This window comes from Paroedura picta, chromosome 1, assembly GCF_049243985.1.
Source record: "Paroedura picta isolate Pp20150507F chromosome 1, Ppicta_v3.0, whole genome shotgun sequence".
In the NCBI taxonomy this organism is placed as follows: Eukaryota; Metazoa; Chordata; class Lepidosauria; order Squamata; family Gekkonidae; genus Paroedura; species Paroedura picta.
The window spans coordinates 13798147-13826067 of NC_135369.1; the positions used below are offsets into that span (position 1 = coordinate 13798147).

Here is a 27921-nt window from a genome sequence, read left to right on the forward strand (position 1 = left end):
CGCGCCCCCGAGGATGGGCTCTCCAGCGCCGGCCGCCCGGCTGACGTCTCTCGGCTCCCGCCGGCGCCCGCCCCAGGCTCGGCCCCGGCCCCGGCCCGCCCGTCTCCCCGACCCCAGCGCCCGCCCGCGCCCTTGATGCGCGCCCCGGGCGCCCCTGGCCCGCAGAAGCCGCCCCCCGGCGCCCCACCCCGCCGGCCCCCCCTCCGCCACCGCCGCCTGCGGGCCCGGGCAGGGATGCGCCCCCGGCGGGCGGGCAGCGGGGCGGCCCGGGCAAGGGCGTTTGAAGGAAAGGCGGCCGCCTAGCCCCCCGGCGCCCGCCTGCGCGCCATGGACGCCGAGCCCCAGGAGGGGGCGCGCCGGCCGATCCCGGGCCCCGCCGACCCCCGCCCCAAGGCTCAGCCGCCGCCGCCGCCGCTACTGCCCGACGGAGACGCCGCCGGACGGCCCCCCGACGGCCCCGCCGAGCCCCCCGGCGGCCTTGGCTTCGGGAGAGGCGAGATGGCGCCGGCCTCGGTGGCCGAGCAGATCGTGGCGGCGGACGCGGCGGCGGTGGCGGCGGCCATGGCCGTCCCCGACGACCCCGGCGGCACCTTCGTGCAGCGGCAGCTGGGGGCCATGCTCCAGCCGGCCGTCAACAAGTTCTCCCTGCGCATGTTTGGCAGCCACAAGGCGGTGGAGATCGAGCAGCAGCGGGTCAAGTCGGCCGGCTTCTGGATCATCCACCCCTACAGCGACTTCAGGTGAGAGGCGGCGGCGGCGGCGGGCGGGGTGGGTGGAGGTGGGTGGGTGGGGGGTGGCGGCCGGGGGCTGGACGGACCACCACCTCGGAGGAGGAGGAGAGCCAATACCTGCCCCCCCCCACCATCCTGCCACCCACCTGTCACGAGTAGTTACTGGGCGCCACCCACCCTCAACGACCCCCTCGGTCTTTAGCCCCATAAAGCCCCTCCATAAAGCCCCCTCCCTCCAACGCCTCCCCCACATAAGCTTCCCCCGACCCCACCCCGTCAGGAGCGCTGTCCGCGGTGCTGGAAACCCTGCCGCTGTCCTTGGTGCTGAATCGCGACTCAGGCTGCTGGGACGTTGCAAGGGGCCTTCCTGGGCCTGTCCCCCTTTCCCGCGTCCCCCTTCCCAAACAGGGACCCGCTGGCTTGGAGCTGCCTCCCCTCAGTCCGACCCTGAAAGGAGAAAGGTTCCTGAAGCGACGGGCCAGCCCAGGATCCCCCTGTGGCAGCTGGATTTGGACACGGGAGGGGATGGGCTGCCGACTCGCCACCGACGTAGGGCGACCTCATTGTGGGGTTTTTGAGGCAGGAGGGGGGCAGAGGTGGGGTTCACCGTCTTCCTCAGGGCCTCCCATCCAGCTACTAATCGGGGCTGGCCAACTGCATTACTTGTGAGCCCTGACAAGACAGGGCCCTGCATCTAGAAGAAGAAGAAGAAGAAGAAGAAGAAGAAGAAGAAGAAGAAGAAGAAGAAGAAGAAGAAGAAGAAGAAGAAGAAGAAGAAGAACCTGTAATGTCTAAAACCAGCCAGGGAACTCTGATCTGGGACCTGAGTTTGCATCGCACTGGTGGCCTGCGACAATAAATAAATAAATAAATATAAAAATTAAATCTCTCCTTGATCTGCCCATGGGCTGCTTATGTCAAAGCAGATATTCGTAGGCCCTGTTGGTTAATCCAGAATGATTTTACCATCAAGCCGGTTGCTAAAGTGATTTCAAATCCCAGATCAGCCCTCGATGTCAATGAAAGGTACAGGGGAAGGGCCCGTGTTTTGTTCACCTGTCCCTCGGTTTGGGCTAGGGGAACAGAAGGATGATGGGAATGGATGGGAGAGGATAGACGCTGTGGGCCTGTGGTTTGGAGAGACGAGGCCCGGATATACATTGCTGCATTGACGGGGGCTGCACAGGGGCCGGTACTGAAGAGGAAAACCAGCCGATTTCCCAAAATCTTCGTCCCGAGCAGGCTCTGCAATGAGGTGGCACCAGCAAGGCTTACAAGAATCCCAGACCAAAATCCTAAATCCTGCTCCCACGTAGCTCAGAGTGTCTAATCAGAACAAATCCTGCAAAATGAATCTTTAAAAAAAAGAAGGAGAAGAACTATGTCAGGCTGGTTGTGATTAGGTCACTCGCTCTTGCGGTTCTGATTTTGGGATTTCTGGGTCAGGAGGAAAGGGACCTGAGGCGACGAAAAGAAAAAGGAAAAGGCACGTTTCGGAAGAGGGGTTCGAAAGGCCGGCTGTGGAAGAGCCAGAACGCGAGGAACACTTTTTATTCCCTTCCAAAGAGGCTGAAATTGCCGGGATGCCGGATTTTGTACTAGAATGCCCATCTTGTGTTTGCATAACAAAGCTGTGGATATGTGGGCCTACACAGGGCCCACGCCTCTTAGCCTTGTCGCTGCTGCGGTACTCGGATGAGGATTTCCGCACCCGTTGCTCCTTAACCATGGCAGCTACTGTCCAAAGCCTATGAGGTGGTGATTTCTCACATGCTGGGATCAAACCATGTATATCTCCCCCAGTGGACTCGCCTGCAGTCTTGTGCCAACCCCTTTTTCTGGTCCTACCCCCTTTTCCTAAAGTCTCAGGGTGGCATGCTTGGTTCTCTCCCCCTCCCCTCCCCTCCCCATCTTGCCTTGGAACGATCCTGTGAGTTAGGCTAGGCCGAGAACGAGTAACAGGCCACAGTGAAGTTCGTGACTGAGTGGAAATTTGAACTTGGATCCTTGCCCAGTATTCTAGGGCAGGGGTAGTCAACCTGTGGTCCTCCAGATGTTCGTGGATTACAATTCCCATGAGCCCCTGCCAGCGAATGCTGGCAGGGGCTCATGGGAATTGTAGTCCATGAACATCTGGAGGACCACAGGTTGACTACCCCTGTTCTAGGGAACTGGGGTCCTTGCCTGGTATCCTTACACCCCTTGCAGAGCCTTGTTCTTCTGCAAGTTCTAAAAAGTTGGTGATTCCCCAGACTGCCTGAATTACGCCTGGCCTTGACTAGGACCAGGGCCTTCTCGATCCTGGCCCCTATTTGGTGGAATGAGCTCCCAGAAGAGCTAAGGGCCCTGATAAAACCCACACAGTTCCGCAGGACCTGCAAGACGGAGCTCTTCCATCAGGCATCTGGTTGAGGCCAGGGCAAGGGAAAATTTTGGGACTCTCCTCTGAGCACCAACCCTGAGAAGTGAGGGGGGGGCTTGAAGTGAGGGGTGGTTGGATTGTTTTTTAGTTGATTTAGACTTGTATTCTTACGGTATTGTTGTTGTTAACTGCTGCGGGACAGCTGCTCCAGGAGTGGCGGTCTTGCAATAAATAAATACATGATAAACACTGGGCCCGCATTGAAACCACACCAAGATGAGCTGTAACTGGTTCAGTTCAAACCTGGTATTTAAAATCATGCCAGTCTGCCCAGAGCAGGTGACCTGTTGCTTAGAAACAGGACAGAACCTTGGAAAGCCCCCTTATCCCAAGTCAGATCTTAGGCAGAGGTTCTCCAGATCATAGGATCATAGAATCATAGAATCATAGAATCATAGAATCATAGAATCATAGAATCATAGAATCATAGAATCATAGAATCATAGAATCATAGAATCATAGAATCATAGAGTTGGAAGGGGCCATACAGGCCATCTAGTCCAACCCCCTGCTCAACGCAGGATCAGTCCTAAGCATTCTAAAGCATCCAAGATCCTAAGGCAGGTCTTTCCTGAGGCAGATCCTCAGGTCTTTCCTGAGACCTGCCACCTGGGATCCTTTAACTGGGATAAACAGAGCTTAACAGGGACCCAACATCTGCAGACAAATGCAAGCGCTCTCCAACAGAGCCAGTGCAGTCTAAGCTGAGCCTACAAACCCTGTTTGTCATCATGATCCAGGATGGGCTAGATCCAAGCATTCAGGAGTCAATATGATGGCTGAAGAGGAGAGGAGAGAGGAGAGGAGACGACTGAGAGGGGATCTGATAACCATCTTCAGGTATTTCAAAGGCTGCCATATAGAGGATGGAACGGAGTTGTTCTCTCTTGCCCCGGAGGGACGGACCAGAACCAATGGGATGAAATTAATTCAAAGGAAATTCCATCTCAACATCCAGAAGAAGTTCCTGACAGAGCGGTTTCTCAGTGGAACAGGCTTCTTCAGGAGGTGGTGGGTTCTCCATCTTTGGCTGGAGAGCCATCTGACGGAGAGGCTGATAGAGATTCTATGAAGGTTCAAGGGGGTGGCAGGTGACAGTGGATGAGCGAGAGCGTTGTGAGTGTCCTCCATAGTGCAGGGGGTTGGACTAGATGACCCAGGAGGTCCCTTCCAACTCTATGATTCTATGATTCTATGAAAGTGCCATTAAGCTGCAGCTGACATTTGAACATCCAGTAGGATTTCCAAGATGAGAGACAAACACAGGCAGGTTGCCATTGCTTGCCTCTGTGCGCGACCCCGCTCTTCCTCGGTGGACTCCCATCTGAGGACTAACCAGGGCTGACCCTGCTTTGCTACTGAGATCAACCATGCAATGCGGGAGCTTCCGGCTTTCCGCAGGGCCTGCAAAACGGAGCTCTTCTGCGAGGTCTATGGGTGAGGCTGGGCGGCCAGGTAGATCAGCCCCCCTCCTATAAAAGTGGTGGTAGCAAATTCCATCTGTGCCCTCTCCCTCCTTCCCCCTCCCATCTTAAGGTTTTAGGGTTCTACCAAATTGGGACCAGTTTTACTGCTGGACTTTGATATCTTGTTGGTTTTTATGTAAGAGATCTTTTTTACCTGTTTTGTGGGGTTTTATTAGGGTTTTAACAATTGTTGTAACCCGCTGCGAGCTTTTGGGAAGCAGCGGGAAATAAAATGAATGAATGAATGAATGAATGAATGAATGAATGAATGAATGAATGAATGAATGTTCGTATGTATGTATGTATGTATGTATGTATGTTCTGGCCAGTTTTCATCCCAATCGCATCCAACCACCGCGCCCTTTGTGGGCCTGGTTTTCTTTTCCCACTGACCAATCCTAGCTTAATGGCTTTCTCCATTGAGTTGGATCGCATCATATGGCCAAAGTAAGTTGGTGTAGTGGTTAGGAGTGCGGACTTCTAATCTGGCATGCCGGGTTCGATTCTGCACTCCCCCACATGCAGCCAGCTGGGTGACCTTGGGCTCAACACAGCACTGGGCTCAACACAGCACTGATAAAACTGTTCTGACCGAGCAGTGATATCAGCACTCTCTTAGCCTCACCCACCCCACAGGGTGTCTGTTGTGGGGAGAGGAATGGGAAGGCGACTGTAAGCCGCTTTGAGACTCCTTTGGGTAAAGAAAAGTGGCATATAAGAACCAACTCCTTCTTCTTCTTCTTCTTCTTCTTCTTCTTCTTCTTCTTCTTCTTCTTCTTCTTCTTCTTCTTCTTCTTCTCCTCCTCCTCCTCCTCCTCCTCCTCCTCCTCCTCCTCCTCCTCCTCCTCCTCCTCCCGGATTACCTGGGAGCTGGGCCTACCCTGGCACTTGGACTGTGCCTTGTTTTTATGAACGGTAACGCTTCCTCCGGAGAAAAACCCCTCCGTTTCCCCCGGCATCATCTGAGCACATAAGCGGAGGATGGCAGCAAGAGGCCCCCTGGAACTGTGCCTGGCAGAAACAGGGCACTGTCTAAAGGGAATTGGGGATTTAGCTGGCACCAATAAGGGAATACCAGAGAGACAGTTTTCTGTGTGCTTGTTCGAAATGAACCTGAGAGCTGGGAGAGGGAGAGGGGAAGGAAGGAAGGAAGGAAGGTAGGGAAGAAAGAAGGAAAGAAAGAGGAAGGGAGGGAGGGAGGGAGGGGGAGAGAGGAAGGAAGGAAGGAAGGAAGGAAGGAAGGAAGGAAGGAAGGAAGGAAGGAAGGAAGGAAGGAAGGAAGGAAGGAAGGAAGGAAGGAAGGAAGGAAGGAAGGAAGGAAGGAAGGAAGGAAAATGAAGATGAGGTAAGCAATCCAAAGAGAACAAAGGTACCCCTTCCCCCCACCCGGGGCAGGAGTGATGTTTAAATTACAACTGCAGATCAAATGGCTTCTTTAACTTCTTGATCTATGAGCCTCCGTTCAATTGCAGAAAGATAAGGTGACCTTCAAATCTCCTTGGGACTTTTTTGGGGGTGGAGGCCGGTGCCGAATGCCAAGGGAAATCCCAGTAGGTTCTTCCTGCCAGATTTTTGCAGAAGGTCAGTGTGGTATAGCGGCAGCCTCCAATCTGGAGAACGGGGTTTGATTCTCCACTCCTCCACATGCTGCTAGTTGGATGACCCTGAGGTAGTTACAGTTCTCTTAGGGCTATTCTTACAGAGCAGTTCTCTTAGAGCTCTCTCAGCCCCCACCCATCCCACAGGGCGTCTTGTAGTGAGAGGAAGGGAAAAGTCCTTGTTAGTCACTTTGGGCTTCCTTCGGGTAGTGAAAAGTAAGGTATAAAAAAAACCCAACTTCTTCTTCATCCACTTCACCTGTCTTATCTTGCTCCTTCTTCAGCAACCTGCAGCAACCTTCTTCAGCAACGCTTTTTATGAGCTAGCTTTTGATTCCTCCCCTAATCTGATTTCCCCCCAATCCAAGTAGCATATTAATTTTTTTAAAGCTACAAAGCGTGATAAGATGTAGTTTCCTCTGTTCGCCATTTACCTTTTCCTTTTAAAGGAAGTTGGAAATATTGTCAAGACATTTGCAAAATTGCTCTGCTCGGGAGGAGACCTGTCAGGGCTGTCACTGGCGCTAGCTAATAGGTGTCCGCCAAAGAGAAGTTTTGTGGAAGGCAAGGGACGGTCCAAGATAGTAAAGGGGACTTCAAAACACACCGCTGCTTTACAAATGTAAAATCTATCTTGCATCTTTGGAGTTCTCTATGTGCATTAATGCAGTGGTCCCCAACCTTTTTATCACCGGGGACCGGTCAACACTTGACAATTTTACTGAGGCCCGGGGGGGGGGGTGTAGTCTTTTGCCAAGAGATGTCATCACCACCTGTGCCCCTGCTCCACTTGCTTTCCCGCTGGTGCCCCTGACTTCCCGCCGCCCACTGGGGGGTGCTGCCAGCAGCAGCTGCGCAGTGCCATGCTGAGGGGGAGCCCCAGCCATGGCGGCCGCCAGAGAGCACCAAAGGTGAGCCAGCAGCAAAGTGGTAGGGCAGCCCCCGAGGCAGCAGCTGGGGAGGAGGACGAAGAGGAGCCACGGCCCGGTACCGACTGATCCACGGACTGGTACCAGTCCTCAAACCGGGAGTTGGGAACCAGTGCATTAATGGAGTTCCTACACACAGGTTTCCTTTCCTCTGCCTGTGTCAGAATTCCAACAGTGCCTGTAAGCTCAAAAAGGCTGGGGAGTCCGGGATTAATTTATAATATCTTCCCTGACTCGCAATTCAAGCTCTTTGCCATTCCAAGACCATCAAAGGGCTGCTTCTGAATGAAAGCCGTCTCTGCTGAATGGTCATCCCAAAGTTTCAGCTGATTGGATTTGCATGCATTTGCATAAGAATAAAATGATAGCTCAGAAGGTAACAAAAAGCATCTCCCTTTTAATTTTAGACAATGCATGCCTCTGGCGTAGCAGGTGCTGTGTCAGAAGAAATGGGGAGGGAGAGGAGAATGTAGCCTGATAGGTAAGGATCGCTATTAGAGACAAGGGAGGAGTGACTCTTCTTATAGAATGGCCAGATGCATCATAGCAAGCATCATTCCAGAAGAGGCATTCCCTGTTCTGTAATGGAGAAGGGAGAATATTTTTTCTTAGGTAATATCTACACAGTAAGCAACACCCCAAGACAGGCGTTCTGTTCTGTGTGAGAGAAAAAAGAATACCTCTTCTTGGCCAGCACGCAACATCTCTGAAGAGGCATTTTTGTGAGAGAAGGAAGAATCTCTCTTCTTATGGAATGCCCACATAGCAGCTACCACCTCTGAAAGGGCATTCCCTGTTCTGTGCGGGACAAGGGAGAATGCCTCTTCTTCTATAATAGCAGGTGCCATTTCTGAAAGGGCATTCCCTGTTCTATGCGGGACAAGGGAGAATGCCTCTTCTTCTATAATATCCCCACAGCAGGTGCCATTTCTGAAAGGGCATTCCCTGTTCTATGTGGGACAAGGGAGAATGCCTCTTCTTCTATAATATCCACACAGCAGGTGCCATTTCTGAAAGGGCATTCCCTGTTCTATGTGGGACAAGGGAGAATGCCTCTTCTTCTATAATATCCACACAGCAGGTGCCATTTCTGAAAGGGCATTCCCTGTTCTATGCGGGACAAGGGAGAATGCATCTTCTTCTATAATATCCCCACAGCAGGTGCCATTTCTGAAAGGGCATTCCCTGTTCTATGCGGGACAAGGGAGAATGCATCTTCTTCTATAATATCCCCACAGCAGGTGCCATTTCTGAAAGGGCATTCCCTGTTCTATGCGGGACAAGGGAGAATGCATCTTCTTCTATAATATCCCCACAGCAGGTGCCATTTCTGAAAGGGCATTCCCTGTTCTATGCGGGACAAGGAAGAATGCATCTTCTTCTATAATATCCCCACAGCAGGTGCCATTTCTGAAAGGGCATTCCCTGTTCTATGCGGGACAAGGGAGAATGCCTCTTCTTCTATAATAGCAGGTACCATTTCTGAAAGGGCATTCCCTGTTCTATACGGGACAAGGGAGAATGCATCTTCTTCTATAATATCCCCACAGCAGGTGCCATTTCTGAAAGGGCATTCCCTGTTCTATGCGGGACAAGGGAGAATGCCTCTTCTTATATAATATACCCACAGGAGGTGCCATTTCTGAAAGGGCATTCTCTGTTCTTTATGGGACAAGGGAGATTGCCTCTTTTTATTTAATGTCCACACAGCAGTTACCACATCTGAAGAGGCATTTTCTGTTCTGTGTGGGGACAAGGGAGAATGCCTCCTTTCACATCGCAGGCACCACCTCTAAAGTGGCGTTCCCTTCTGTGTGCATGACAAAAAGGCAAATTGTCTGATGTTCCTCTAGGAAGACACCTAGCACCGATGCATTTATATGTACCTGTTTATGTTTATGTGTGATTAATATATAAAACTTTCCCTAAATTACCTCAAAATTAATTTTAGCAGCCAGCACGGTGTCATGGTTAAGAGAGGTGGCCTCTAATCTGGAGAACCATGACTGATTCCCCACTCCTCCACATGCAGCCAGCTGGGTGACCATAGGGCAGTTACAGTTCTCCCAGAGCAATCTCATCCTCACCTACCTCACAATGCATCTGTTATGAGGAAAGGAATGGAAGGCAGTTGTAAGCTGCTTTGAGATGCCTTTGGGAAGTAAAAAGTAGGATACAAAATAAAATTCCTTCACAGAATCAGCCTCTCCGTTAAATGGCTCTCCAGCCTCTGCTTAAAATTTTCCAAAGACGGAGAACCCACCACCTCCCGAGGAAGCCTGTTCCACTGAGGAACCGCTCTGACTGTCAGGAACATTTCCCTGAATCTGGCATGCAGATTCTCTACTACTGAGCCATGACCCCTCCCCAGAGAAGGACAGGAGGCTAAAACATTTGACCTGACACCCAAAATCCTTTGCCTATCCTCCTTGATATGCATTTGCATTGTATTTGACTCCAGGGCTGGCATATTGATCCCTGGCAGATGGCAGCACGTTAAAGAGTGCTGCTTTCTGACCTTATTTAGGGGATCAAACTTTAAAACACGATTAAAGCGTTGTTTATCACTTAATGATCTTTAGTCAATAAACACATGGATTCTCTGCGTATTAAATTTCAGAGCCCTTAGCAAGCTGTGGGGAAGCAAATCTGGTGGTGGGGAGTACTGTTCACAGAGAAAATTCCCATTTATAAGTGGTGGGAAAGAGAGGCCTTTTAGAAATAATTTTTAACCCATTTGGCTGTAAAGCCAGAAAGCTGCAGTTTACTTGCTGAATGCTCTGCTTGAATGTATACAAATAAAGTGAATGTTTGATGTAGGGGCTAGAGTTCGGGCTGGATCTGGAGGAAGCCAGCTGCAATTTTCTTCCCGAATGCTCTGCTTGAATGTATCTGAATAAAACAAATGTTTAATGTAATTGTTAGAGTTCGGTTAGGATCTGGGAGGATCCAGGTTCAAATCCCCCCTCTGCCTTGGGAAGCTCACTGATTGACCTACCTTGGGCCATTCACACATTCTTGGCCTGACCTACTTCGCAGGGTTATTGTGAGGACAGCATGGAGCAGAGGCAAACATTACAAGATGCTTTGGGTTCCAGGGCTTTCTTGTGCATGATCTAAGGGAAACTGAGGCTTGGCATGGCCATCTCCAGAAGCAACCAAACCAATCAGGGCAGTGGGGTTAGTCTGTCTGGTCTGGGGTGGGAAAAACTGGGAGATTTTGGTGGTGGAGTCTGGGAAGGGAGGGCCCGGGGGTGGAGAAGGACCTCAGCAGGGTACAAAACCATCCAGTCCACCCTCTGCAACCTTTCTAACCTTTCTAACTGTTGAGAAATCCCTGAAACAGTCTTCGAGAAACCCCAGAAGTGACGCGTTTGTGCAGAATACGGTTGGGAAGCAGAGCTGTGGACACGCCCACCCGAGGCCCCTCCCCTTTCCTTCCCCTCCAGGCCCATCATTGGCTATTTTGCGAGGGGGGAGTCAGGTCACCATGGCCATGTATGGCCCTAGCACCCAGTAAACATTCAACAATTGAAAATATATATATATAGATTAATTAACTCCTACCTATTCTGGTAATCCTTCCAGGCCACCAAGAAAGCCAAGGTTTTCATGAAACCCTGGTTGAGAAAGCCTGATCTACAAGCATATGCTCGGATATTAAATTGTTCTAGGGGTTCCACACAGTTGCCAGTTCTGGGTTGGGAAATTTGTGGGAAAACATGGGGGTGGAGACCGGAGAGGGGAGGGCTTGGGGGAGGGGAGGGGAGGGACCACCGCAGAGAACAAGGCTCTAAAATCCAACCCCCAAAATAGACATTTTCTCCAGGGGAACAGCTCTCTCTAGTCTGGAGGTCTATTATTATTATTATTATTATTATTATTATTATTATTATTATTATTATTATTATTATTATTATTATTATTATTATTATTATTATTATTATTAAATCTAATTGAATCTAATTTATTACCCATCACTCCCAAGCAGGCTCGTGGTGGGTTACAAAATGTCCAGCTTAAAAAAACCATTAAAACCCCATTAAAATGGACAGAAAAGTACCAATAAAGTAAAGCCAACAGTCCACAACATGGCGGAAAACCCCATCCCCTGCCCCTACCGGTAGAGTGAGGAGGGAAGAGAGACAAAATAATCAAAGTGGGCGCTTGACATCAGGGAGGGCCCGTTGATCTTTATCCACTGCCCCAGCCTCAACCGTAGACCTGGCGGAAGCTCCGTTATATAGGCCCAGCGGAGTTCCAGACTTCTAAACTCCAATTCGTTAGCTGTCGAATGTCCCATTTTGTTGAGCCTGATGTGTGGAATCTGCCTGGACTCCCCATGAGAAAGTCAGATGAGAAATAACCTAAGGAAACAAATGGCACCAATTAGGCATATTACCAGTTCTTCCTTTCAAATCCCTGCCCTTCCATCCTTTGTACTCTTGACGGGTGGGCAGTGGTGGCCCACTCAGAGCGGCTTTCCCTCCCCTGAGTGCCTCCTCCTCCAACCAGCTTGCCTGTCTATCCAGCAGCCAGCCAATCACCTTCCATCCCCCACCCTTGACCACCCCCTCCTCCCTCCGAGGCTCAGAGGCTGCAGATCCCTGCTGCGTGAGAGCTGCCCCTGCCAGGGAGTTCCCTAACAGCTGCTTGTGGCCTTTCCAGGTCCTGGGGGGTGGGGGAGGCCATCTACAGAGTTCTTCCACCTCACCCACCTAAACTAGCGCCTGTTGTATTCCTGAATGCAACGGGTTTGGCCTGTAGTACAATAAATAATCCTAGATTTCTGACCACTCGGGGACATGGTGATGGCATCTTGTATTTTACTGTTGTTTCTTCCATAGAGAGATGATCTCCGTTTGACTTCTGTTTCGCAGGTTCTACTGGGACTTGATCATGTTATTGCTCATGGTGGGGAATTTGATCATCCTGCCGGTGGGAATCACGTTCTTCAAAGACGAGAACACGCCACCGTGGATCGTCTTCAACGTCCTCTCGGACACCTTCTTCCTGGCCGACCTGGTGCTGAACTTCCGGACGGGCATCGTGGTGGAAGACAACACGGAGATAATCCTGGATCCGCACACCATCAAGATGAAGTATCTCAAGAGCTGGTTTCTGGTGGACTTTGTCTCCTCCATCCCCGTCGACTACATCTTCCTCATCGTAGACCTGGAGACCCAGGTGGATTCCGACGTCTACAAAACGGCGCGGGCCCTGCGCATCGTCCGCTTCACCAAGATCCTCAGCTTGTTGCGCCTCCTTCGCCTCTCCCGCCTCATCCGATACATCCACCAGTGGGAAGAGGTGGGTCTATGCCAGGCCTATGCTGTTTTCCTAGTTATTTGGAGTACGTCTGCCCAGCATTCCAATTAAATTTATGGCTAGGCTTTCAAATCATTTACAATCAATTGTGTCCAGTAAAATACTAAAAAGCACCAGTCATCTACATAGGATAGGACTTTTTTGCATCCTCATTTTTCTTGCTTGTAAGTTCCTTTTTATTTGATGGGCGGGATCTTGTCCCACATGTGATTTGCTCCCTCTAGTGGTGGATTCGATATTGTCCCAGTTGATGTCCGGCATAAAAACCTGCAGTATAAACCTGCAGGGAGATATTGCAGACATGAACGGATGTAATATCAACTTGACCATTAGACACAGGCAGAACAGAAAGGCCTTACTCCAATGCATCTGATATGCAGAGGTAGACTGCCTCTGAACATGGAGGCACCATTTAGCCATCATCTTGCCTGGACGAGACTCTCCTTTCCCACAAAGCTATAAATATTCTCCAGATCAAAAGAAGAAGAGTAGTGCTTAGGGTCTGGGGAGGTTGTAGGACTGCATACCCAGGGAATTGCTAATTACTGCTGTGGAGTGGTAGGAGAATTTCTTCCAAGCCAGGCTGGATTCTAGAGATTTCTGGTGTGTGAGGGGATCACTCAGGCATATAATCGGAGTCACTTTGGGTGAGCAGTTAGTTGTGACTTCCTGCATTGTGCAGGGGCTTGGCCTAGATGACCCTGGAGGTCTTTTCCAACTCTAAGATTCTATGACTATGTTGATGATATTGTTATTCCTGTATGCTTTATTATTACTGTTGTTCGCTGACACAAGATGGCAGGCCCAAGAGCAGCGGCATATAAATATGGGTACAAATAAATTACAAAAAGGAAAGGAAAAGCAGAAACATGACAGGGCAGGGAGGTCAGTGCTTCCAGGTGTCTGCCAACCTCCTCACTTGCCCGTTTCCTCACCCACGGTCCAGATTTTCCACATGACCTACGACCTGGCGAGCGCCGTGGTACGGATCTTCAACCTCATTGGGATGATGCTGCTATTGTGCCACTGGGACGGGTGTCTGCAGTTCCTTGTCCCGATGCTGCAAGACTTCCCGGAGGACTGCTGGGTCTCCATCAACCACATGGTGGTGAGTTCTCCATCCCTGGTAGCAGCAGCCATGTCCCAGTTTAGGCAGACGGAGGCGGGGCATCGTAGTTCTGGAGGCGGGGCACAGAGCATGTCTGTTTCTTTCCCCGCATGTCAAAGATCACCTCTTTCTGGCACGGATCCAGCATCGTGTCCAGGCATACTTGATGGCTGACAAATTGTATTCCCCACAATGTTAGATGAAGCATCTTTCAAAGTAGATTTCCCTGTTCCGCACAGGATAAGCCAGCTATAAAAGCACTTTGAAAGTGCATTATCCAATGTGCATGGTCCAAGGTGTACCTGCACACAAATGCTTATGCCTTGAATAAAATGTTGTCAGTCTTGACTCAAACTTTGTTCTGCTGCTTCAGACCAACATGGCAACCCGCCTGGATCTAACTTCTGATAGCGGTCCCTCGTCAGGAGGTACCTTGCCCCCTTCAGACACCCGCAACTTCCAAATTGCCACGCATTTCTTGCTAAGGTGATTTGAGGTCTGGGCCCGGCATATCTCAGGGTACGCTTCTCCAAGTTCGCCCTACCCCAAAGAGCGTTGTACTCTGCCAGATCCAATAGAATGGTGTTCCCCACCCATGAGAGGTCCACCTGGCCTCGACCAGGAGCAGGGCCTTTTCGGTCTTGGCCCCTGTCTGGTAGGACGAGCTCTGGGAAGAGACACGGGCCCTGTCGGAGCTTACCTAGGGCCTGTAAAACTGAGTTCTTCCACTGGGCATTCGGTTGAGGCCACCAGGAATGTCCAAACCCTCCTTCCTCCCCTGGAAACACTCTCTCTTGTACCATCTAGCTCTGGCAACTAACGGGGGGAGCAATGTGGGCGATATAGGAATGTGTGGGATGCCAATTTTTTAGGTTTTTACCGAATTTATAGAGTTGTTTTAATGATGTTTATTTCATCTGATGTACACTGCCCCAAGATGGCTGGGCCGACAGGGGTGGTTCTATAAATCCTACTCTAAATAAATACGTAATAGCTTTCAATGTTTTTCATTCTGAAGGACCTCGGGGCGGCATATCTGGGTCTTCCCTTTCTTCGTGTTATCCGTACAACAACCCAGAAAGGTCGGTCAGGCGGAGATAGACTCAAGATCTCCTAGCTCAGGGGTCGTAAACCACGCCTCTGGGCCTGTAGGCAGGTAGTTTGACCTCTGCCCGTTCATTTATGGCTTGCGAATCTCTGTACGGGTAGCATGATTTGGGGTGGACCTGCTGTCAGGGAGCATATCCTGCGAACAGGGCTGCAAGTTTCCTTTGCATGCACGTTGACTGCTGCATGTTCTTTGCACACAGGGCTGGCTCGCACTGCAGGGCTCCAAGGCGAGTTTGCTAAGCATTGCAGATGAGTTGCTTTCCAAGACTGGCCATTTCAGACTCTTTGGCTCCTCCACTTCCCATCACATGACTGCACTGCCATGTGACTTCCTGCAGCCTCTCAGCAGCTCAGTTTGGTGTCACGGTTCAGAGCAAAGGCCTCTGATCTGGGGAGCCGAGTTTGATTCCCCCCTCTGTTCTCATAGAGCAGTTCTGTCAGAGTTCTCTCCACCCTTCCTACCGCACAGGGTGTCTGTTGTGGGGAGAGTAAGGGAAGGTGATCGTAAGCTGCAATGAGACTCCTTCGGGTAGAGAAAAGCAGTTCATAAGAACCAGCTTTTCTTCTTCTTCAGTGACATCAGGGTTCTCTCAACCTCACTTTCCTCACAGGGTGTCTTTTGTGGGGAGAGGAAAGGGAAGGCGATCGTAAGCTGCGTTGAGACTCCTTCGGGTAGTGAAAAGCGGGGTATAAGAATCAACTCCTCGGGGAGGGGATCAGAAATGAGTCCTGTTTCTGAAAAGGTTGAGACCGCGGATGTTGTGAATTTCATGGTAGAAGGGAGGATTTGAACCCAGGTCTCCTTGGTCTCCTATAATATCTCGCTATCATTCATTTAGAGGGCGGAGCCCTTGCTCAGTCTTGGAGGATATGCTGTGCATGGAGGGGCCGGGGTTGCAACTGGGACGCATGATGCTCTCGTAGACTCAACCATTGGTCCCTCAAGTTCCGCCTTGTCTACTCCAGAGATGCCCAACATGGGCATCCAGCTAGGCTTGTGCGATTCGGCCACTGAAGCGGCCGTTCCCTCCGGGCGCAGGCAGCGCCGCGCCGCGGGAGGGGGAGGGAGGTGCTGGCAACGGCGTGACAGCGGGCGCAACCACGCAGGCGTGGGGCAGCCGAATCGCACAAGCCTACATCCAGCTGCCTGTCAAGGGTTTTTCAAAAGTGGGCGGGGCCTGGTGGGGTTTTTGCCCAGCAAGGCTTCTGATTGGCTACTGGGGGTCTCGATTGGCTCTGCAGATTTGAAAACAACAAAATTGGTTTGGTAGCAGCTGCCACCGCAGCACCAGGATCTTCACCGCGTGGCTGAAGGTGAGCTCTTTAATCATACCAAGTGGCTGAGCCCCCGTAGAAAGTGCTCTGTCCAGTCCCTGACATCTCCCGGCAAAGCAGGCTGGCTTCTCATCCCAGGCAGGGCTTTCAGTGGCCATTTCTTTCTCTCTCTGCCCCACAGAATGACTCTTGGGGGAAACAGTACTCCCACGCGCTCTTCAAGGCCATGAGCCACATGTTGTGCATTGGCTACGGGCAGCAGGCCCCCGAGGGCATGACGGACGTCTGGCTGACGATGCTGAGCATGATTGTTGGCGCCACCTGTTACGCCATGTTCATCGGCCACGCCACGGCGCTCATCCAGTCTCTGGACTCCTCCCGGCGCCAGTACCAGGAGAAGGTGAGAAAGGGAGAAGGGGGCAGAGGAGGTTGCTTGTATAGTCTGCTTGTTTGACTTGCTCCGTTGATCCCCTGACTTTCTCCCCATTCTCCTCTTCTCTGTGTTATTTTCACAACAACCCTGTGAGGAAGGCTGGGAGAAGAAAGTGACTAGTAGAGCCGCCCTTTCACATAGAAGTTCCATAAGTATCTGGGCTAAGCGCCATTGATCGACCTGTCTTTGAGAGGTTAATCTGGCCCCTTGACACTGCTCCGGAAATTTCACCTGGGCTGGTTCTGCACTTACTTTTTTTTCCCCCATTGTCGATCCTGCTGAATTTAGATCAGTCTGAACCTGGGCCTTCCACCTTCATTTTTCCTGAATTGAAACAGATGTTGCATTCTAGACCTAATTGTCTGGCTGCTCTCTCTCCTTCCCACTTGATTGGGGAAGCTAAGAGAGGGGAGGGGAGCGGTGGTCACAAAGCTCCAGCTGGCATTGAAGGAGCACAAGGCTGGAGAGGAGTTTATTTCCTGCCACTTGTCTCCTCTACAGCCAAAGCAAGCGGGGGGTGGGTGGGGATGGAGCACAAGGCTGTTTGTTTATTTTTCTTTTCCTGAACAAGTGAGGGGTGGGGGGAGAACAAAGAGGGAAAGACAATCCAAAATGCAAATCTCAGCCCAAAGATGGACAAGAGCACAATCACTTAAAAAATGAGGGCAAAAATAAATTGTGCAAGGGAATGGTAAATGGGAACTAGTAGTCTTTGAACTGACGCCCTGACTGATCAGTGACAGACTACCGTGCTATATCAGCATCAGTGTTGGAGGCATGAAGGAGGGAAAGGAAGTTAATCCAGTAAAACGCAGATTTCTACACTTTACTGGAGCTTTTAGAGTGGTTTTCCCAAATGTAGCGAGTTATATCTGCTACTGGATATTGCAGGGGAAAGATAGTGTCAATCATAGACATTGCAGAGGGAAAATGTAAAGCGCTAAATTTCAAAATGGAAATTGAATAATGTTTAGAGGTAGACTGCCTTTGAACATGGAGGATCCATTCTGGTTGCAACTGGTTCCATTCTGGTTAATGACAGGCTACTCTGTTGCAACCCATCTGAAAGCCCTGGAGGATTAGACTGCCTGGTCCAGCATCCTGTTTCCGAAATCAGCCAGCCTGCAGTTCCCAAGTATCATCGGATTAGGAGGACTCCCAATTCAGCCGTGACTTTTGCTGTGCTCTCAGCCCCACCTGCCTCACAAGGGGCCTGGGGTGGGGAGAGGAAGGGAAGGACACTGGAAGGTTCTTTGAGACACAGGAGGCCTGCTGGGTGACCTTGGGCCAGTCCCAGTTCTCTCAGGACTCTCTCAGCCCCACCCACCTCACAAGATGCCTGTGGTGGGGAGAAGAAGGGAAGGCGATTGAAATGTGCTTTGAGATTCCATAGGGTAGAGTGAAAATGGGCTCTTCATCTTCTCTCCATGTTTTCTCTGGTATCTTCTCCTGCAGTACAAGCAAGTGGAACAATACATGTCCTTCCATAAGCTGCCCGGAGACACGCGCCAACGGATCCATGAGTACTATGAACACCGTTACCAGGGCAAGATGTTTGATGAGGAGAACATCCTCGGGGAGTTGAGTGAGCCGTTGAAGGAGGTACCGTTTTGGCAGGGTCTCTCATGAAGCCGAGGGGGCCATCAACATTTGGGAAGGTGGGCTGCTGTGGACCTCAACAAGCTTGTCCACACCAGGGTTGGGCCTCAGCCAGGGCTTCACAATTACATCTGGTGGGTCAGACCAGTGGCCCATCTAACCCAGCCTCCTTTCTCATGCAGTGGCCAACCTAAGCCCCACAAAAGGCCTATAAGCCTTTCTCAGTGTTTTTTCGGCCTTGGCTCCGGCCTGGCGGAACGCTCTGCTGAGCGGAACCTCAAGCAGTTCCGCAAGGCCTGTGAGACTGAGCTGTTCCACCAGGCCTATAGTTGAGGCCTATAAAGGCAATGGCATTCACAACTGGCCACACTGCACTCATCTACATGCCATTCAGAAATTCTTAATAATAATGCACTGTATATTCCACACACACCCCTTTACCGGAGAGAAGGTGGCAAATTTTTGATTGGTTTTGATGTGGGATTCGATTTGTTTTAAACCTTGAATGTTAATTTATGGTTTTATTGCTGATATGCTGTGAGCCGCCCTGAGGCCTTGAGGAAGGGTAGCATGTAAACAGAACGATGGATGGATGGATGGATGGATGGATGGATGGATGGATGGATGGATGGATGGATGGATGGAGGGAGGGAGGGAGGGAGGGAGGGAGGGAGGGATGGGGAAAGTCCAACACAGTAATGGTTTATATTCTCACATGTGGAATGGGGAGAAGAAAATCGATCTTCTCTGAGTAGGAGTGAAAATAACAACCCTAAGGTACTATTTATTCATATCAGCTTTCAAGAAAGAGCCAGTTTGGTGTAGTGGTTAGGAGTGCGGACTTCTAATCTGGCATGCCGGTTCGATTCTGCACTCCCCCACATGCAACCAGCTGGGTGGCCTTGGGCTCGCCACAGGACTGATAAATATGTTCTGACCGAGCAGTGATATCAGGGCTCTCTCAGCCTCACCTACCCCACAGGGTGTCTGTTGTGGGGAGAGGAATGGGAAGGCGTCTGTAAGCCGCTTTGAGCCTCCTTCGGGTAGAGAAAAGCGGCATATAAGAACCAACTCTTCTTCTTCTTCAAAGCTAAGAAATCCTTTGGTGTTGGGCATCTGTTAAAATTATCACAAAGTCATGGCTCAAAATTCTACATCTGTTGCCAATTTACTGGCCTAGCAACTCGCCCTTTAAATTACACAGAGTCCCCATGTTATCGCTTAGCCTACAACTGGTGCAGGTTTCTGTTTTTGAGAAAGCTGACCATTAAGGCTATTCACTTATGTGCCTTGAAGATTTGTGTTCCTGCTGGCTGCACGAGTTCCTTGTGACCTTGATTTCGGGCCAGGTCTCATTCCTGCAGGCCTCTGGAACTGGGCTTGTGTGTGTGTGAATGGTTGTAGATGGGAGAAGGAAATGGGATTTGGACTCGAGGCTGCTGAATTCCTCCTCTCCCTTCCCCCCCCCATCCCACGAACAGGAGATCATCAACTTCAACTGCCGAAACCTGGTGGCCAACATGCCCCTCTTCGCCAATGCCGATCCCAACTTTGTGACTGCCATGTTGACCAAGCTTCGCTTCGAGGTCTTCCAGCCGGCGGACTTCATCATCCGGGAGGGGACGGTGGGCAAGAAGATGTACTTCATCCAGCATGGTGTGGTCAGCATCCTAACTCGTGGCTCCAAGGAAATGAAGCTCTCAGACGGCTCCTACTTTGGCGGTAGGTTAGAGAGCTGGGACGAAATGTCGTACCAAATATTGAGTGAGCGCCTGTTGTTTTTTCAGTGGAAGCCCATGGCTCAAGGACACCCCGCGAGCAGGGTGAGGATTTGAATCTGGGTCTCTCTGGTCAAGGCCCAGCGGTCTAGCCATGACACCACACTGTCAAATAAAGTATTCGCGGTAAATGCGTCTGGTAAAGGGCGTTCGACACCATGCTTCACAGTCAGAGTCGTTGAATAGTGCCTAAGGAGATGGGGAGCTCCCCCTCATTGGCAGTCTTCAAGCAGTGGCTGGACAGATCCTTATCCTGGGTGCTTGAGGATGATCCTGCACTGAGCATGGGGGTGGACCAGATGGCCTCTAGGGCCCCTTTCCACGCTAGGATTCTGTGAGTCTAGTTCAGCAGTAGAATGGGCTGCCTAAGGAGGTGGTGAGCTCCCCCTCACAGGCAGTCTTCAAGCAGTGGCTGGACAGATCCTTATCCTGGGTGCTTGAGGCTGATCCTGCCTTGAGCAGGGGGTTGGTCTAGATGGCCTCTAGGGCCCCTTCCCACTCTAGGATTCTGTAAGTCTAGTTCAGCAGTAGAATGGGCTGCCTAAGGAGGTGGTGAGCTCCCCCTCACAGGCAGTCTTCAAGCAGTGGCTGGACAGATCCTTATCCTGGGTGCTTGAGGCTGATCCTGCCTTGAGCAGGGGGTTGGTCTAGATGGCCTTTAGGGTGCATGGCAACTCTATGGTTCTATGATCCTATGAAGACTGGGCCAGCCTGGGTTATCCAGGACAGAGCCCTGCTAGGATTACAGAATTAGAACATTATTGATAGGACCATACTGTAACAGAATTGTTCCGGACCATGGTTTGACAAGGCCAACCAGACTGTAGACTGTACCACTGAGTATAGTATGCGTCGTTTTTTGAACCTATTAAATTGCTCTCACTGGATTGTTTTTTATTTATATAATGCTGTTTTCTCCCAGATTAGTCCTTAGAGGGGAGACCACCATGCAGAGGCAGGCAATGGCAAACCCTTTCTGTTCTCCTCCTGGCTTGGAAACCCTATGGGGGTCGCCATCAATGTTCCCTCTCATGTTGACGCCCTACTGATCAAAGCAGGTCACATCCTAAGCAGAACAGAACTGCACTGATATTGAAATGGTCGCCGGGCAGCGCAAGACCCCAGGTGGCTCCAGATTGCTGCTGAGTGGCGCTTCCGGTGTTAATGGACCGCCGCTCACCCGGAAAGCTCAGAAGGAAAAGTGGTTGGCGTAAGTCAGCTGCAATCTGATGGCACATTCCTCTCCTGACGCCATTTGATTCAGTTATTCTAAAAGGGTGCTTACATTAGCTAGACGGGGATAGTCAAACTGCGGCCCTCCAGATGTCCATGGACTACAATTCCCAGGAGCCCCTGCCAGCGAATGCTGGCAGGGGCTCCTGGGAATTGTAGTCCATGGACATCTGTAGGGTTGCAGTTTGACTACCCCTGAGCTAGAAGTTCAGCCTTGCCCTCCACAGTATCGGAAGGAAATTCCTTATTTGCGGACACTTTGTTCTTCCTCACAGTGTGAAATTGACCTGTCCCTTTTGTAGGGTATTTTTATGTGGGAATTAATAGCCCCTTGTGAGACAGATTCCCTGGTCGATCCAGTCAAGCTAAGCTTGAATAACTTTTATCTGACAGGAACCCTCAAATGACCCATCAAGGAGCCAGATTTTGCACCCAGGTCTGCAAACTGCAGAAATCGTACACAGTCGCTGAGGCTGGACACATTTTAAATGTATCGATATAGATATAGTAAACACACGTTTTTAAGACTAAATTGTCAGTGCAAAGATGATGAAGTAGTTTTGTTTTATCCCGTTCCTTTAAACTGCGGAATGTCGTGTTCTTTGTTTATTTACATTCCTTTGACTAGCAAATTCCAACAAACAAAAATATTACAATACATATAAGGATTAAAACAGCATGACAGATTATTATTATTATTATTATTATTATTATTATTATTATTATTATTATTATTATTATTATTATTATTATTTACCGCCGTGTTGGGTATTTTTATAGTCTTTCAGTGGGGGATTTTAAGACTGCTGTCTTATTATTATTTTAAATAGTCTTAAAATCCCCCATTAAAACCCCCACTAAAAGACTATAAAAATCCCCAACACGGCAGTAAATACCGCTCTCCCCTACCCGAACAAGGGCATTGGGGGATGGAGGGTGATGATGAATACTTCAAACCCCCAGGGGGGGCAATGTTCTTCCTATATTTATTATAGTGCTTTTTTCCCTGACGCACATGAGACACACTCTCAGCACAGGATTATATGATAGCCAAGAGTGGTGAGCCTAGGGATATGCCATAGGAGGTGGTCTCCAAAAAGTCTAAAATTTACATATATTGGTTGGTGCCATAATTTACAGTAAGTCACCACTCATGTTTGAATGATTTACCTATTAGACTCTCCTTTTTAATCATGCTCATTCTGATATTTTTCATTATTTTCCAGGATCCCATTCAACCACTCAGCTACACTTTAGAATGAGTTTAGATATTTTATATAGAGGGTATCATCACAGTTCTGACCACTGAGGAAGACCCAGTAGGCTCGAAACGCGTTTGGTCTTATGTGCTGTTAGTCCTGCATAGTTTTTATGTCGTTTTTATTCTGTTTTCAATTGTGCACTATAATAAATAATCCACAAGTTTTACATCATTTTATTGTACAGCTCCACTTCTGAGTTCCTACCTGTAAAAGTTGGGTGGTGTTCCTTTTTTGGTTTTAGATTAGTAATATATGTCAGTACCGATAAATTAATTTTTTTAAAGCGACGACAGAAATATATAATAATTGTAAAATGACATATATTGTGGAATGATGTGTTTGTACTGGTCGAGGGCTGTAACGATACACTGATTGGCTGGCTCCTTTTCCTGCATCGTTCAACACATCCTGTACTTTGCTTCAGGTTTTTGCAATCCTAGCACTGTTAGATCAGGGGTAGTCAAACTGCGGCTATCCAGATGTCCGTGGACTACAATTCCCAGGAGCCCCCTGCCAGCATTCGCTGGCAGGGGGCTCCTGGGAATTGTAGTCCATGGACATCTGGATAGCCGCAGTTTGACTACCCCTGTGTTAGATTGTTTATTAGAACAGTGGTCTCCAACCTTTTTCAGGCCAGGGACCAGGGGGGGGGAGAGGGAGGCACGGTGACCGGGGCGGGGGGGAAGAGAGGGAGGTGTGACCAGTGGCACACTGACAGGCGCAAACGCGCAGGTGCGGCAGCTTCGCACCGGTGCATTTGTGCCCACCAGCACCCACGCCTCCCCCCCCCCACCGCGGCCTGGTACCTACACTTCCACAGCCCGGTACCGGTCTGCAGCCTGGGGGTTGGGGAGCCCTGTATTAGAAGATGTCTCAGCCTATCAACTGTAGGCAATTCCACCCTGCGGTTCAGAGGGCTATGCATAAAAATAAAATGAGCTTGGACCTACAATTCCTGACTCTGCATCTCCTCCTCCTCCTCCTTCTCCTCCTCCTCCTCCTCCTCGCAGAGATCTGCCTTCTCACTCGGGGCCGGCGCACGGCCAGCGTGCGGGCTGACACCTACTGCCGCCTCTATTCTCTCTCGGTGGACAACTTCAACGAGGTCTTGGAGGAATATCCCATGATGCGCAGAGCCTTTGAGACGGTAGCTATGGACCGGCTGGACCGCATAGGTGAGTGGACGGAGGCCAAAGCTAGAATGGGGTCCCAAGCCTTTTAAAACCAGGGTTGAACACTTTGGCTGATCACTGACGTTCGAGGCGGCCAGCGCTGCAGCACAGAAGAGAGGAGCGGGGGGGGGGGTGCAGTGTGCCCGCCGGTGGCTGCATGCAGGCGCAGAGCTCTGTGCCTGCGTGCGGCCGCCAGCTGGCATGCCAACGCTGCCGCCCCTCCTCTCCAAGCTGTGGCACTGGCCACCTATGTGCTGCCTTGGGTTTCGGTGATCACCGAGGCGGCCAAATTGAGCTGCAGCGTTCAACCCTAAGGAGGTGGTGAGCTCCCCCTCACTGGAAGTCTTCAAGCAAAGGTTGGATACACACTTTTCTTGGATGCTTTAGGATGCTCAGGGCTGATCCTGCGTTGAGCAGGGGGTTGGACTAGATGGCCTGTATGGCCCCTTCCAACTCTATGATTCTATGGTTCTATGATCCTGCGTTGAGCAGGGGGTTGGACTAGATGGCCTGTATGGCCCCTTCCAACTCTATGATTCTATGATTCTATGATCCTGCGTTGAGCAGGGGGTTGGACTAGATGGCCTGTATGGCCCCTTCCAACTCTATGATTCTATGATTCTATGATCCTGCGTTGAGCAGGGGGTTGGACTAGATGGCCTGTGTGGCCCCTTCCAACTCTATGATTCTATGATTCTATGATCCTGCGTTGAGCAGGGGGTTGGACTAGATGGCCTGTGTGGCCCCTTCCAACTCTATGATTCTGTGATTCTATGATCCTGCGTTGAGCAGGGGGTTGGACTAGATGGCCTGTATGGCCCCTTCCAACTCTATGATTCTATGATTCTATGATCCTGCGTTGAGCAGGGGGTTGGACTAGATGGCCTGTGTGGCCCCTTCCAACTCTATGATTCTGTGATTCTATGATCCTGCGTTGAGCAGGGGGTTGGACTAGATGGCCTGTATGGCCCCTTCCAACTCTATGATTCTGTGATTCTATGATCCTGCGTTGAGCAGGGGGTTGGACTAGATGGCCTGTATGGCCCCTTCCAACTCTATGATTCTATGATTCTATGATCCTGCGTTGAGCAGGGGGTTGGACTAGATGGCCTGTGTGGCCCCTTCCAACTCTATGATTCTATGATTCTATGATCCTGCGTTGAGCAGGGGGTTGGACTAGATGGCCTGTGTGGCCCCTTCCAACTCTATGATTCTATGATTCTATGATCCTGCGTTGAGCAGGGGGTTGGACTAGATGGCCTGTATGGCCCCTTCCAACTCTATGATTCTATGATTCTATGATCCTGCGTTGAGCAGGGGGTTGGACTAGATGGCCTGTGTGGCCCCTTCCAACTCTATGATTCTATGATCCTGCGTTGAGCAGGGGGTTGGACTAGATGGCCTGTGGCGCCCCTTCCAACTATGATTCTATGATTCTATGATCCTGCGTTGAGCAGGGGGTTGGACTAGATGGCCTGTATGGCCCCTTCCAACTCTATGATTCTATGATTCTATGATCCTGCGTTGAGCAGGGGGTTGGACTAGATGGCCTGTATGGCCCCTTCCAACTCTATGATTCTATGATTCTATGATCCTGCGTTGAGCAGGGGGTTGGACTAGATGGCCTGTATGGCCCCGTCCAACTCTATGGTTCTATGATTCTATGATTCTATGATTCTAACCCCATTTAAAACATTTGTTTTCAAGGAGGATCAGACGAACTCATAATACTGATCCATAAACTACAATCAAACTACAATCAAACTACAAAGCACGTTTCCGCTTTCTCTGTTCCATCCCCATACTGATGTTCCCCCCCCCACCGCCTGTGAAATTCACCAAGATTGAGAAGAGCATTGGGCGACAGAGGGGGGGGGGTCGCAAAGTGAAATAGGGATGTCCGTTTTAAAGTTGTTTTTATTACGTTCCAAATGGGATTTTATATTTGCGAGCCGAACCCACTTGCTAGGAGGGATGGCCTAGATCGGGGGGGGGGGGGGGGGGTCAACCTGTGGTCCTCCAGAGGTTCACGGACTGCAATTCCCATGAACCCCTGCCAGCGTTTGCTGGCAGGGGCTCATGGGAATTGGAGTCCGTGAACCTCTGGAGGACCACAGGTTGACTCCCCCTGGCCTAGATGGCATAAATATATAAATAATAATTAAAGGATCCTCGAGATTTAGGAGACTCCCTCGGACAAACTGCACCAGGGTGTGTTGCCTTCCTGCTCTGACTGAAATAGAATTCCAGGGGGATCTACTTAGAACACGGTGCTGGATCCTTGCCCTGATTTAACCGGATTTCTCGCTATGTTATCTGTTCCCCCCAGGTAAGAAGAACTCCATCCTACTGCGCAAACGGGCAGAGCACAGCTCCAGCAGTGTGAACAACGAGATGATCCAGCAGATCGTCAAGCACGACCGTGACATGGCGCATAACATCCAGGACTTGCCCCCGGTGATGGCTGGGCGGGAGCTGAGCGGCAAGCCGGTGATCTGGGAGCCGCTGGTGCACGCCCCGCTGCAGACCGCCGCGGCCACCACCAACGTGGCCATCGCACTGACGCACCAGCAGAGCCTGGCGGCTCACATCTTCCTGCCTCCCTCCTCCGTGTCCAGCCCTCTCTCTCCAGACTCCGCCTTCATGCCCCGGAACCCCCGGCGTTCCCAGCCCAGCCTGGGGGGCTCCCGCCCTTCCTCGGTCAGCTCCCCGGCTTCGGGGCCCCAGTCCCATTTACAGACGCCGGCTGCCGGGTCCCCTTCTTCCCCCATGGTCCATTGCCCATCACCCTTAGAAAACATGGGGCCTCGTGGAGGACCTCTGGGCCAAGCTGTCCCCCGGCCAGCCCAGAAGGGTGAGCCGGTCCCCGGGGCGAACCAGCCGCAGCTCTCCAAATCGCGCGGCACTTCGGTCTCCACCTCCCTCCTGCAGCAGCCGGCGAGCGCCGCGTCCGTCCTTCCCGGACGAACTCTTCACTACAGCCTCTCCCGGGCCACCGGCTCCCACATCTCCCTGTTTTTGCAGCCTCAGCAGCTGATGAAACACCGCAGCACGCAGGGCCTCTCCGCGGGCCGCCTCACCCAGGACGTACGGCCGCTTTCGGCCTCCCAGCCGTCCTTGCCTAACCGGCTCACCCTCCAGGCGGACGTGGGACCCTTGCGGCAGGCCAGGAAGTCCTCTGGGAATCTCACCCACCGCTCGACTCCCTCGGTCACGGGGCTCCTCTCCAAGCCGGCCGCCGGCACTGCAGGCCAGCCTGCCTCAACCCAGCAGGTGCCTTTGGGCTCTAGCCGATCTGTGAGCGGGACAAGCACTCCGCAGTCCCCTGCCTCTACGCCCCGGCACGTGGCCAGCCCGTCCCGGAAGGGCTCTGTGGCGTTTAGCCCCGAGGTGGACACCGGGAAACCAAAGCTCATGTCCAACATGTGAGGCCGCGAGAAAGGCCAGGGCAGCATCGTCTGACACGTACGGGGTAGAAGAGCCGGCTCCGGGCGAACGAAACAGCTGGGGGGGAGGGTCCAGGGATGGGGAAATGAGTCAAGGCGGACGCTCTAGAGCAGGGGTAGTCAAACTGCGGCCCTCCAGATGTCCATGGACTACAATTCCCATGAGCCCCTGCCAGCGAATGCTGGCAGGGGCTCGTGGGAATTGTAGTCCATGGACATCTGGAGGGCCGCAGTTTGACTACCCCTGCTCTAGAAGGTAGTTAGGCTGTGGCTTCAAGTCTTGTCTCAGCAGGAAGGGGAGGGAAGCCACTTCTTCAGATCCTTGCCCACTTGGGACTCTGCCATTGAGAGGAACCTCCAGAAGGCTGAGCCGGACCCCTTTCTGTCTTATCATGAGCCTCTTTGTCGGCTTCCGTTCAGGCAAACCATCCCTGCCTCCTCCCTGCCCCTTCTGGGATAGCGTCTATCACACACCCTGTCTAGGCCTGACTCTGGTTTTGGCTTCATGTGTATCTGAGCCCTGTAGGCCCTGATTATAAGGCCTTTGTGGGGGGCGGGGCTTGGGTGGTGCGACTCCATAAAGGTTGGGAACATCATTGTTTGATGGGGAGGGGGAACCCAGTAGTGGAGCAGCCCTAGGGCTCTCCCCCCCCCCCTGTAGCTCCTGTTCCAAATGTAAAGGAAGACCCCCGAGGAAGCGGGCGGAAGAGAAGTCTTAACGTTTTGGCCCAAGGGAGAGCTCAACTTAAACTGCCCCGCCCAGTCTAGCCCTGGGCAAGTGACCTGCCAGTTGATGGACCCTCCTTGAGGAATAACCCCCCCCATCTCTCCTCCTCCTTTAGGAATATTTTTAACAAGGAGATATTTTATGGAGTGATTTTTTCCCCACCACTACCCTCCCCCCCCCGCCCCAACTTGTGCAATATTCATCTCAAGGTGTCTCGTGTGAGTGTGTGTAACCGTAGAAACCCCGGTTCCGTGGGGGGAGAAGGGAGGGCTGGTTTGGCTCCCCGGTCCTTCCCCTTCTGTCT

General features: G+C 51.3%; 1 protein-coding gene across 1 annotated transcript; it reads left to right on the forward strand.

The window, feature by feature from the left end:
• Nucleotides 1–26998, forward strand: HCN3 (hyperpolarization activated cyclic nucleotide gated potassium channel 3). Its single transcript, XM_077322542.1, has 8 exons — nucleotides 1–740; nucleotides 12027–12456; nucleotides 13421–13582; nucleotides 16149–16367; nucleotides 17856–18002; nucleotides 19481–19721; nucleotides 23283–23447; nucleotides 25774–26998. The coding sequence occupies exons 1-8, from the start codon at nucleotides 328–330 to the stop codon at nucleotides 26871–26873; spliced, it is 2877 nt and encodes a 958-aa protein (XP_077178657.1). The 5' UTR covers nucleotides 1–327; the 3' UTR covers nucleotides 26874–26998.
• Nucleotides 26999–27921: the final 923 nt, after the last annotated feature.